Below are 12,581 nucleotides of genomic sequence, written 5' to 3' on the forward strand. Positions count from 1 at the left end.
ATCCTATAGTTTCTACCTGTCCCAAATTTTAAGCAGTTGCCCTATAAGTACATATGGATTTTCTGTAGTTTTAGAGGTAAGTAGATTCAAATGAATTAAAGCCTTTAGTCAAAATTTTGTTTATGTGTAAGCCATCTTCTCCAAAAGCTGAAGATAGTAGCTAGACCTATTAACTTCTTGGAATTTAATTTTATTTTGTTGAAAACAGAAAGGAAATATAGGACCTCATGGGAAAAGTTTGTTTTTTTTAAATTACCTATTTAGGAAGTTATAATAGAGAGGCAAAACTAGTTATGCAAATTATGATGATATCCCTTAATGTGATACCAATTTATTCTAGTGATCATTACATCTTAATGTTCCCAAACAAAATTTTGTTGACTAGAAAGTAGAAGAATTACTGCTTTAGAAAGGGCCACAAAAATAGTCGTCATAATTGTGAATCCTAGTATGTGTGGATTAAACAATGAAAATGTACATTTAATAGTTTCATTTATTTAATGATAATGGACTTCCTTCTTTCAAAGAAATGAACACTGAAAATACATTTGGGACAAAATATTGAAAGGAATTTTTAAAAATCATGTGTATTTAGAGACTACCCTCTGACCACAGTGGTGTTTTTTTACTTTGTTTTGTTTTGTTCCTAAATGAAGGTAAAATAAACCTCCCTATTTTTTCCTTATTTAATGTCAATGTGGACCAGATGTCTTAAGCCATAACATGCCTATCTTCACTTGGGCAGATGAACCTACCAAGTCTGAGAACTTTTTGGAGCCATTCAGGTGTTCTGATTCTGACTTGAGCTATGAAGGACAAGCAGATGTCCAGCCAAGTGAGAATTCTTCTATGTGCTTGCTTACTCCTTTCCAATTTTTTGAAGAGGAAATGTAAACTTTTTCTTCTCACTTTGCTTTTTCATTTGTTAGTCTAGTGGTTCTGAGTTATTAAAAACCTAGTAAGAGATATTAGAGATAACAGTGTTTTATTACATCCCACTTACTAAAACTAAATGGATGTATCAATGACAGTTAATGTTCATATACACATTCTAGCTGCTCTTCTTATGCCTCCAGAAACTCCTCCTTGAGAGGACCTAATGCCCATAATTTCAGTATCTGGCACTGGGGATCCTGGAATTCATGCTGTTGAACCATGATTGCTTCTTCTCCCCTCATTCCAGTTAATGTTTCACAATTGATCCAAATTCTTTGTCCAAGAAAGTGAATATGGTAGGAAGGGGTAGAGCAAAGTGAGCAAATAAATTTAGCTCAGCCAACTTGCTCAGCTCTGTAGAGGCATCAAAGCTAAATTCTAAATTCAAAAATGTCATAAATTACTTTAAAAAGAGACAGGTGATACATATTTCTGTTTAACACTTCAGATGTAATATGAAATTTATATTCATCAAACACTTAGGAATTCTCATCGTGGCACAGAGGAAACGAATCAGACTAGGAACCATGAGGTTGCAGGTTTGATCCCTGGCCTTGCTCAGTTGGTTAAGGATCTGGAGTTGCTGTGAACTGTGGTGTAGGTCACAGACATTGCTCTGATTCCATGTTGCTATGGCTGTGTATAGGCCAGCAACTGTAGCTCTGATTAAATCCCTAGCCTGGGAACGTCCATGTACCACAGGTGCAGCCCTAAAAAGACAAAAACAAACAAACAAAAAACACTTAAAAACTGCTTAGTATGTGCCAGGAATTATTCTAATCACTTCAAACATATTAACTCATTTAATTCTCATAATAGCCTGTCAAGATTCTTGACAAAACCTGTTAAACGTGTTGGCATTTGGATACTTTGATTAACACTTAAGAGGTCTGCTGTAGTTTTGCAGATACTTTAGTTTTTGTTTTTAAGCTGAAGCTTATGCAGTGAAAAATGGTGGGTATACCAAAGCAAAAATTTAAGAAGGAGCATCATGGTTTAATTTAGCCATCCTGTCCAGGTCTTTAAATATAGTGTTAGGTTTTATTGCTAAATAATATTGAAAATATTTATCAATGTGTGTGTTTCATGGTACAACTTGTATGGGTGAAATGCTGTTTTATCTATGCATTTCAAATTAGATTATATAAAGAACAAATGTGAATGTTGTCTCCTGTATCAAATTTCTCCTTTTGTCTTCTGATTCTTGTTGTGGTAGTGTATTTACTCCTTTTTGGCCAGTTGAGCCCCAGAAAAAAGAAGAGCTTCAAGCAAGTACATGATGGCATGTTTAATTTTTTTCCCCTTTTAGCTTGCCTACATATTTTATGGTTTATAAAGTATGTATTGCAGCTCTGCCATGTTCATTTTGAAAGTTCCATTTAAGAACCAAGATTGTAAGGACAAGTAAACAATCTCAAATTTCTTTTTGGACTTTATATTTTCTTTTTATAGTAGGAGACTCTGAATTAATACTAAGAATTGGGCTCAGTCATAGTTACTCTATATAGGCATTGATATGCTTTTCAGACACAGTATTTCCTATATTCAGATAAAACAATACAGAACAAATCAGTTATTAGGTTGTTATGATTTTTTTAATATGATTTTTTTAAGAATTAGAGTTTTTTCATCTTTCATTTCCATTATTGTAAGTTTTTGTGTTTCACAATATTTTTTATATCAACCTAAACATTTTGGTTATCATGATTTATTTATTTACCTTAATGCTTTCAGAAAGTGTCCTTCTTGTTCTTTCTTATATTTTATTCATCAAATTTTTGTTTGGGTTATATACTTAATAAATTGCATCCTTTATATTAGGGGTCAGAAAATTATGACTAGTGGGCCAAATCTGAATTGCCACCTTTTTTTGAAAGTGAGGTTTTTTTGAAACACACCACACTCATGTATTATGTGTGGCTGCTTTCACATTATAGGAGCAGAGTTGAGTAGTTGCATGTGTAGTGAGTGACCCATAAAACCTAAAATATTTACTACTTGGCTCTTTACCAAAAAAGTTTGCTGACCCCTGCTACTTTAAATTGCAGAGAGGATTTAATTTGGGGATCGGCCACTTATTCCATAGAATATTTTGGAATATATTAAGGCATTTCACTATTTTTAGATTATTTGCAATTGAACTTTTGTGTAGGCAGGCAGTTGAAATTTCCATGGATCAGTGATTTGACTAACAACAAGAATATGTAAGGCCACTTCCCATAAACCTAAAGAATTAGTGTTATTAATTTAGCATATTATTTTATTTGGGCCTCCATTTCCTCAAGTAAGGAAATTGGACTAGGTAATCTGTAAGGTTGTTTTTACTTCTGTGGTACTAACATTAACTCTTTGCATATTTTACTTTTATTTTGAAAATAATTTTTAAGCATTGGAAGACAGAAAAACTTTTTAATCTGAAATTTTATTATTTAACCAACAAGTTCACTACTAAGAGCCAAAAAAATATTGTTTATGGTTAAATGCAAATTCTGAATTTGGGGAGCTTAAGGACATGGAAAATGATTATTTCCTTTTTTGCCACATAACCCCTACTTTATTCTTTGAATATCATTTTAAGTTTAATACATTATGCATCCATGAAATTATTCTTTGGATTTTTACTCTTCTGTTTTAAGTGAAAAATCTTCAGCTCTCCAGATTTTCAGATTGGTTATTTTTTTTATGTTCAGTAAAACTGAAAATCTGGAACTTCTTTATCTTAAGAATTCTTGCTAAAACATGGAAGGCAGGCACACCATATATTCTTTGCCATTCTAAATTATGTTAGAAGAATGCATATGAAATTATTTTATAGCTACTTTATAATATTATTTGCCTATTGTGAATTTATTTGTCTCATTTTGAAGTCCTTGGGTTTTACTGACGTCAATGTAATAATTCAGAAATACATTATACAGTTAGTATGATACTGGTTCATTTTCTCTGTGGGCATTAGTGTTCAAGTAGTCCTCTTCCAAATCTTTTCCATCTATTATGTAACAAATATAATTTTTGTAATATATATTTTATTGAGTACTTTAAGATGCATTCCTAATAGAGAAATTTGGTATATTCACACAATATAATATTATGCAGCACTCAAACAAATGAACCATGGCTACATGGAATAATGTGAATGAGTTTTGGCAGTATTATACTGAGTGCAAAGATATATCCAAAAAGATTACATAAATGATGCCTTTTTATAAAGTTGCAAACAGCTAAAACTAAACATTATTTGTCTCTGGAATACATATAAGATAAAACAATATTTAACAACAATGAAAGTAAAGGAATGATGATGAAAGCCTTAGGTGGGAGGATGCAGGGGAGAGATGGGTTGGAAGAGGAACACATAGATAGATACTATCAGTTTTCTGTTATTGTGTTCACATTTATTATAAATAAATATAAATACAAAAACAGGCTGGAGTTTCTATTTTAATTCAGCAGGTTAAGAACCCAACATAGTCTCTGTGAGGATGTGGGTTCAATCCTGGCCTTGTTTAGTGGGTTAAGGATCCCGTGTTGCCCCAGACTGTAGCGTAGTTTGCAGATGTGGCTTGGATCTGGTGTTGCCATGGCTGTGTTGTAGGCCTTCAGCTGTAGCTCTGATTTGACCCTTAGCTCAGAGACTTCCTTATGACACAGTTGTGGCCATAAAAAGACAATGCATGGACTAATGATGAGAGTATATCATGAGCCAAGGAGTATGATTACTCTAACTCATATACCTGAGGTCAATTCAAGTTAAAAAAGAGAAAGCTTGTGAGAATTAGACATTTATTTATTTAAAGCCACTCTTGGCACATGACTTGGATAGTTGTTGTGTTCAAATCTATTAATATTTTTGCTATTTCATGTAAAGATTTTAGCCTAGAAAATGCCTACTGGCACAACTAATGGTATTTAGCAACTATTGTTACACCACTTGTAATTTTATGCAGATACCATTTTATAGTAACTCATATATTCCAGGTCTGTGAAACTTTGGTTCCTTATATATGAGTTTCACAATCTACAATAAATATGCATATGACACAGTAAAAATATTCTTCATATTAATGAAATCCAAAGGGTTGTATTTTATGTCTCCTTTTTGTGTAAGTTTACTTGCCCTTCTATATTCATTTTTTGGCAATATTTCATTGCAGATATGTAAACACTTTGTGCAATCTTAACTTACTCTTTGCAATGATAATGTTAAATCAGATGAAGTACTATTACTAGTAGGTCTTACCAGCAGTGTCCTAAGTGCCTAGTTCCTTTTTGTTCATAAATGATGGCCTGATTTAATACTGCAGAGCATTTTAAGCTAAGCATTTTGAGAGCAGCTTCTGCCTTTCTTTTTCTTGTGGCAGCGTGTTGCTAAAGCGCTTACAGAGACACCAGTACATTAAACAGGGCTTTCCTTTTGTTTTCTTACATTGCTCTAGTTTTGGGGGTTTTTGTTTTTGTTTTTGTTTTTTTACCAAAGCATTTTGCTCAGATTCACTTAATGCATGCATGTATTCAAACATGAGTATCCATTTCTCACCAATTGGTATGGTAACAGCACTCAGCCCTCATCTGGTTTCAAAAAGTATGTTCTACTTGGTCATCATTGATGGGTGTTTGTTCTGTTTATATGTAGGTCCTATGCACAGTCAATTGGAATCCCTGAGTGACTCTTGGGCTCGCCTGAAACATACCAGAGACTGGTTGTGCAACTCCTCTTACTCCTTTGAGTCTGATTTTGATCTTACCAAGTCTTTGGGAATTCACACTTTGATTGAAAATGTTGTAAGCTTTGTGAGTGGCGATGTGGGGAATGCACCAGGTTTTAAAGAGCCAGAGGAAAGTATGTCTACAAGTCCCCAGGCCTCCATCATTGCAATGGAACAGCAGCAGTTAAGGGCAGAGGTAAGTCTCTGATATTTACTCCTTGTGAGGGACTATGGAAACATAAAACTGAACCGCTTAATGTACAATGAAAACTTTTTCTTTTCTTCTACTACTTGCCTTCACTTTTCCTCCACCTAAGCCTTTCGATGTTGGTGTCTTGACCAAAACAACCTGATACTTTGAAGTGAACAAAAGTTCACTGCTTTTGCTTCGAACAAGATACTCTAATCATTAAGTCTTTCCTTGTCTCCTAGAAACTAGAGTGAGATTGGTTGGTGCCAATCTGATCTGTTCTCACAGTCTCCATTTTTGACATTTGTCTCTGTTTAAAAAGGATACTATTAGAATACCACGGTAATAATGATAAATGTCAAAATTAGTGAGCAAAGCCTCCAAGTATCTCCCTCAAAAAATGTTTATTAGTTATTGTGGCTTTAAAATGTCCTCAAATTCTTTGATACTTTTTCCTCCAAGAGGTGGAACTTAATTTTCCTCCTCTTAAAAGTGAACTGGACTTAGTGACTAGAACTAGCAGAGTATGGAAAAGAAAAAACATACAGTAATTTTTTTTTTTTTTTTTTGGTCTTTTTGCTATTTCTTTGGGCCGCTCCCACGGCATATGGAGGTTCCCAGGCTAGGGGTTGAATCGGAGCTGCAGCCACCAGCCTACGCCAGAGCCACAGCAATGCTGGATCTGAGCCGCGTCTGCAACCTACACAACAGCTCACGGCAACGCTGGATCGTTAACCCACTGAGCAAGGGCAGGGATCGAACCCGCAACCTTGTGGTTCCTAGTCGGATTCGTTAACCACTGTGCCACGACGGGAACTCCAACATATAGTAATTTTACATTGCAGAAACCTTGGCAGACATCACCTTAACCAAGTGATCAAAATTAATATCACCAGTAATGGGTTATGATGATACCAGTATACCCTGATAACAATGTGATGAGAAAGAGACTTTATAGTGTTCTTCCTCAAAATCCGTAACTATATTTCAAAATCGAGAAAACATCAGTCCAGCCCAAATTGAAGGACATACTATAAAATGTATGAACAGCCTTTCCCGAAGTCAAGGTCATGAAAAACAAAAAAAGACAGAAACTGTCCCAGACTAAAGGAGACTCGACAACTGCATGTAACATTATATTCCGGATTGGATCCTGGAGCATAAAAGGGGCATTATGGGAAAACTGGTGAAGTCGTAAGAGTAAAATAAATGTTTATCCTAATAGAATAGATTCCTAAGAAATATCAGAAATTTCTGTGTGCTAAGTAATATATTGTCTGTGATATACAGCGTTCTTTGTGTCTCAATTCAGTGAAGAATTCTAAAATTTTTTGTTTTACTTTTCTCAAGCTTCGTTTAGAGGCACTTCACCAGATCCTTGTTCTATTATCTGGAATGGAAGAAAAGGGTAGCATCTCTCTGGCAGGAAGAGGATCGAGCTCAGGTTTCCAGTCATCCACTCTGCTCACATCTGTGCGGCTACAGTTTCTAGCAGGGTGTTTTGGTTTAGGCACCGTTGGACACTCTGGAGCCAAAGGAGAGAGTGGCCGATTGCATCACTATCAGGTAGGTGACAGTACTGTCATGTGAGGATGACACTTTGCAATATATTCAGATTTTAGCTGTCTTTTTACAGCACCAGTTTAATTATGCTAAACTCTTTGGTGTTTAAGATTGAGGTTTAGAAATATAAAGACTTAAATGACAGAGATACCTCATTAGTTTAGTTTCTTGAGTAATAGTAGTATATAGTTGGGATCAGGTAAGCCGTGGTACTGTTGTACTTTTAGATTCTTTGCTGGCTCAGTTTTATTAACCCTTAGCCAAATTACATAGAGATAGATCAAAGTTGGGATCAGGATTGGTATTTAAGAGGATGGATTTCAAGAATTTACGTTTTAGACTTGATCATTTTTACCTAGTTTATCTGATTGCTTGAACTGTTTTTATTTTTGTTGTTAGTATTTTTAAAGTGTTGTGTTTATGTCTTCCTTGTTTATTTGTTTTTTTTTTTTTTTTATTGCTTTTTAAGGCTGTACCTGCAGCACATGGAAGTTCCCAGGCTAGGTATTGAATTGGAGCTGCAGCTGCCAGCCTACACCACAGCTCATGGCAACACTGGATCTTTAATCCACTGAGCAAGGCTGGAGATTGAATCCACATCCTCATGAATACTAGTCGGGTTTGTTACCACTGAGCCACAACAGGAAGTCCTGATGTCTTCCTTGTTTGGGGAGGAAAAAATGCTTTGTGGGAAAGAAGAAAGATTATATAGAATCAAGAATTTTGAAAGCATTGAAAAATAAATTTGTTGTAAAACTTTTGTATGCTGAAATATACCCAATAATTAAAAACCACCATAGGGCTCTAGCATCGACTTTTAAATGCTATTCCTTTTATTTGGGCAGAAGGTGTTATTGTTGCTAATGGAAAAGGTAAATCTTTGTGTTATTTAGGATGGGATCAGAGCAGCTAAGAGAAATATTCAGATTGAAATCCAGGTGGCTGTGCATAAGATTTATCAACAGTTGTCTGCTACCCTGGAGAGAGCTCTTCAAGCAAATAAGCATCACATTGGTAAGTAACTACATCTGCAGATACAAGACACAGGTTACGTTTTGGTCTGAGGTTATGCTAGAAGGCTAGTATTCTCTACCTTGTGTTTAACATTAGTAGGTCAGCTTATAGGTAAAGAATATGTACTTAAAAGTGTAATAGTGTTCCATGCTTCTGTTTATATTTTGGAATATGGTTTATTTTAGTAAATACTTTGTTAACTTCAAAGAAAATTCTCAACTGTCTGTCTTTTTTTTCAGAAGCTCAACAGCGTCTCCTTTTGGTTACAGTTTTTGCTCTGAGTGTTCACTATCAACCAGTAGATGTTTCTTTGGCAATTTCCACTGGTCTGCTAAATGTATTGTCACAACTCTGTGGCACAGACACCATGCTAGGACAGCCTCTTCAGTTGTTGCCAAAAACCGGTGTTTCCCAGCTCAGCACAGCTTTAAAAGTGGCTAGTACAAGATTGCTCCAGATACTAGCCATCACCACGGGGTGAGCATTGTAGATGTCTTGGTAGAACTGTGTGGGGCCTGGTCTCTCACATTCTAATAATTCCTTCTCCCTCTATTCTCCTTTATGTGTTTAAGCACATTTGTACTTCTGTGTTACTATCTTTCTTTTTTTTTCCTCTGTTATTTCACATAGGACCTATGCTGATAAACTGAGCCCCAAAGTAGTTCAATCTTTGTTGGATCTACTCTGTAGTCAGTTGAAGAATTTGTTGTCCCAGGCTGGTGTACTTCTTATGGCTTCTTTTGGAGAAGGGGAAGAGGATGAAGAAGAAGAAAAAAAACTTGACTCTAGTGGAGAAACTGAGAAGAGAGATTTCAGAGGTATCACAAACCTTTTTCTCTGTTGTTTATAAACATTTACTGAATCCACATTGTGTGCATTTCATTAGAACATAGACATCTTTCTCTTGTGAGGCGTGGAAAGATTTTTATTTTATTTTATTTTCATTTAGAAATCCTTTTATTTCTCCAAATATGTATAATTTAGATGAGTTTCTGACTGAACTTCCTATCCTGAATGCCCATTAACCCTGATATAACAAGTATTATCTAGGTTCAGCCTCTCTTTGGCTGCTGTAGATCTAGAACCTAGAGGTGACTGATTTCCCCAGATTATGTTTTCATAGCATTTGATCCTGACAACTCATGTCTAACTGCATCTGTGGCTTAAGTGGTCCCCTAGGATCAAGGATTTTAATATTTGGGAACTGAGTTAGAATTAGGGGAGTTGAACTTCTTGCTAGGCTGTTCTGTTCTCTTATCACTGAGAAATTCTTCATTAAATTTGGCCATCATGATTTTTGGTTGCTATAATATGGTCATTGCTTATAGCTTAAAAAAAAAAAAACTAGGAGTTCCTTGTGGGGCCATCAGGTTAAGGATCTGGTGTTGTCACTGCAGCTGCTTGGGTCATTGCTGTGTCATGGGTTTGATCCTTGGCCCAGGAATTGCTGCAGGCTGTGGACACAGCCAAAAAACAAAAACCAAAAAACCTGTAGTGAACATTGTATTTTACTACAATGTAAACCCCCAGCAAGAGAACTACTACGTATGTCTGTTACATAATTAAAGGAATAAATGTCTAAAATTGGTCATTCAAAAATTTTTGTGTAACTACTATGTCTTATTATCATAATAAGCTGTAGGAACCATTAAATCCTTTGTGGACTAGATAAATAGATTAGGTGGATGGATGGAAAGAACAAGTTATTTAACTCTTCTGTGCCCAAGTTCCCTCATCTATAAAATAAGAGTAATAGAACCAACCTTCCAAGATTAATATGAGGATTAAATAATTAAATATGTGTAAAGGACTTAGAGAATGTCTGGCATACAGTGAGAGCTCAATGGATGTTAATATTGGGATTTTGGAATAAATATTATTTTAAAAATAGTATTTGTAATATAATTGAAAAGTAGTATTTAAATAATATTAATATTATATAGATAACTGGGTAGATAGAGGAAATATACCGGAATACAAAAATGAGTAAACATTGTCTATGCCCTCAAGGACCTTCTGGCAGACATGTAAACAGATAATTATGATGTGGTATAGTAAGCTCAGAAAATGGCTAAATTTCTTAAGTCAAGAGTCTAGGAGGATGTATGAATCTAATTTAGGACTAGCTTTTGATTTCACAGGCTGAACCTGTTGCAGTTTCCTCCTCTTTGTATTCATTTTAGCTTTTGAAATTTTATATTATGGCTAAACCTGCAGCATATGAAAGTTCCTGGGCCAGGGATTGAAACTGAGTCACAGCTTCGACCTACTTGGCAGCTGCAGCAACACCAGATCCTTTAACCCACTGCGCCAGGCCAGGATTCAACCTGCACTTTTGCAGCAAGCTGAGCTGCTGCAGTCAGATTCTTGACCCAATGTGCCACAGTGGGAGTTCCTTCTCTTTGTTTTTATAAAGCGTGTATTGCTTTACAAAGAGTATGGGCAGATTCACAAGATATGATAAAATTAAAAATATGCTTGGGAATTCCTGTTGTGGCTCAGTGGTAATGAACCAGGACTAGGATCCATGAGGATGCGGCTTCCATCCCTGGCCTTGCCCAGTGGGTTAAGGATCCATGTTGCCTCGAGCTGTGGTGTAGATCACAGATGTGGCTCAGATCCCGTGTTCCTGGGGCTGTGGTGTAGGCTGGCAGCAAATGGTTCCGATTCAACCCCTAGCCTGGGAACTTGCATATGCTGTGGGTGCAGCCCTAAAAAAGCGAAAAAATGAGATGAAATAAAATAAAGTAAAATAGGCTTGTAATGCCGCCTCCCTTTTTTTTCTGAGATCCAGTAGAGGATACAGGGTTGTTAAGGTAAGAGTTTCTTACCACTCTGTGCTGAGTACTCACTTATGGACAGCAGGTAAGATATAGTAGATTTACTACTCAACCTATAGTTCCCCATGAAAACTAGATCCTTCCATATCTAGTAAAAAAACAACCATTTTGTGATGAATCTTGGCAGGTGTAACAGCAGACTGAGTCCACATCCATTCTTCTCAGGTTGCACCCTTTCTATTAACGGGGATGTCTGTGAGTGAGACTGATTATAGTCTTGGTGGCCAGGCCTTCTGAGGCAGGCTGACCAGGTATTAATAAGTCCACACTCTCTAAAATACTGAACTGAAAGTAAAAGTATACTCTTCATTTCAAACATAGTACTGATCCTGAAACACAAAGTGTACCATCAAGTTTTATCAACAAGCTTTATATTTAAGGTTGCCAAACTCTTAACTAATTTAATTAATTTAGTGGCTGGTTATAGGATACTTGCTGGGAGTGCGAGTAGGGTAGGATGGAGACCTCCTAAAAGAGATTTTCCCAGGAATCTCTACCCTACCAAGAGAGAAAGCTTCATTTAAGAGGTAGCTTTTGAACTGGATTTTACAGGAGCATGTAGGAACAAGATTGGAGATGTGGTACTCACGGCAGTATAATTTTATAATTAGAATATAATTTTAAATTCTTCAAACTAATGTTATAAAAAGTGTTTGCTTATTAGCAAAAACTAAGAGTAAATAAGAGGTAGTGTGCTATGAAGAGGAAACTTAGAGAAGGAGTTAACTTTTTCTGTAATTTTCCCTCTCAGGTTAGTTCTGTCATAGACCTGCACACCCATCTCAGTAAAACAAAAATCTTCCAGTTAATGAAAGACAGATTACTGGCCATTCAAGTATACCCTTTGGCAGGGGGTGGTCTCCCTTCTGTCACTAGTGACTTGTCTGTGTATTTCTTAATGTGATATGCCAGGATCTCCCTAAAAGAAGTGCTTGTCTCTGAATTGTTATGATTTTCCATGTTTTAATGCCCTTAAGGATTGACATTCTGAGCATCTACCTCGCTTGCACACTTCCTTCCCTTGGCCCTGAGTGGGTCTTCCCAGGCTAAGGAGGTATGAAAGATGTTGCATGATAGGAGAACATGGTATGTTACCCGGAAAAGCAGAAAGTTTTCTGGCTTCAAAATGCACAAGGTGGAGGGAAACTATCAGAGGAGTGATGAGAAGTTGATGTTGATGCTGGTGGAAAAATTGGGAAGATTGTGTAGAGCAAGTTTGTGAAAAGATCTTATACTTAGAGCTTGAGGTCAGGCAATCCAGGCTCAGGCATAGAAATTTGTTTCTTTGTAGAATCTGAAAATACAAAGTCTTTTTTAGAGATGTGATTCTTA

At 36.1% G+C, this 12,581-nt stretch overlaps 1 protein-coding gene across 21 annotated transcripts in view; it reads left to right on the forward strand.

The window, feature by feature from the left end:
* Window positions 1–12,581, forward strand: part of HERC1 (HECT and RLD domain containing E3 ubiquitin protein ligase family member 1) — a 197,978-nt gene that overhangs the window by 104,382 nt on the left and 81,015 nt on the right. For 12 of the 21 annotated variants that reach the window (XM_021093938.1, XM_021093989.1, XM_021093952.1 and 9 more), the window contains exons 26-32: window positions 746–835; window positions 2,153–2,218; window positions 5,570–5,838; window positions 7,183–7,398; window positions 8,289–8,409; window positions 8,649–8,886; window positions 9,040–9,227. In XM_021093938.1, coding sequence (XP_020949597.1) covers window positions 746–835; window positions 2,153–2,218; window positions 5,570–5,838; window positions 7,183–7,398; window positions 8,289–8,409; window positions 8,649–8,886; window positions 9,040–9,227 — 1,188 coding nt within the window. The remainder of the gene's footprint in view (window positions 1–745; window positions 836–2,152; window positions 2,219–5,569; window positions 5,839–7,182; window positions 7,399–8,288; window positions 8,410–8,648; window positions 8,887–9,039; window positions 9,228–12,581) is intronic. The other 9 variants (XM_021094060.1, XM_021094074.1, XM_021094069.1 and 6 more) reach the window with 2 other exon arrangements.

The sequence above is a fragment of the Sus scrofa genome, chromosome 1 (genome assembly GCF_000003025.6).
Source record: "Sus scrofa isolate TJ Tabasco breed Duroc chromosome 1, Sscrofa11.1, whole genome shotgun sequence".
Classification (NCBI taxonomy): Eukaryota; Metazoa; Chordata; class Mammalia; order Artiodactyla; family Suidae; genus Sus; species Sus scrofa.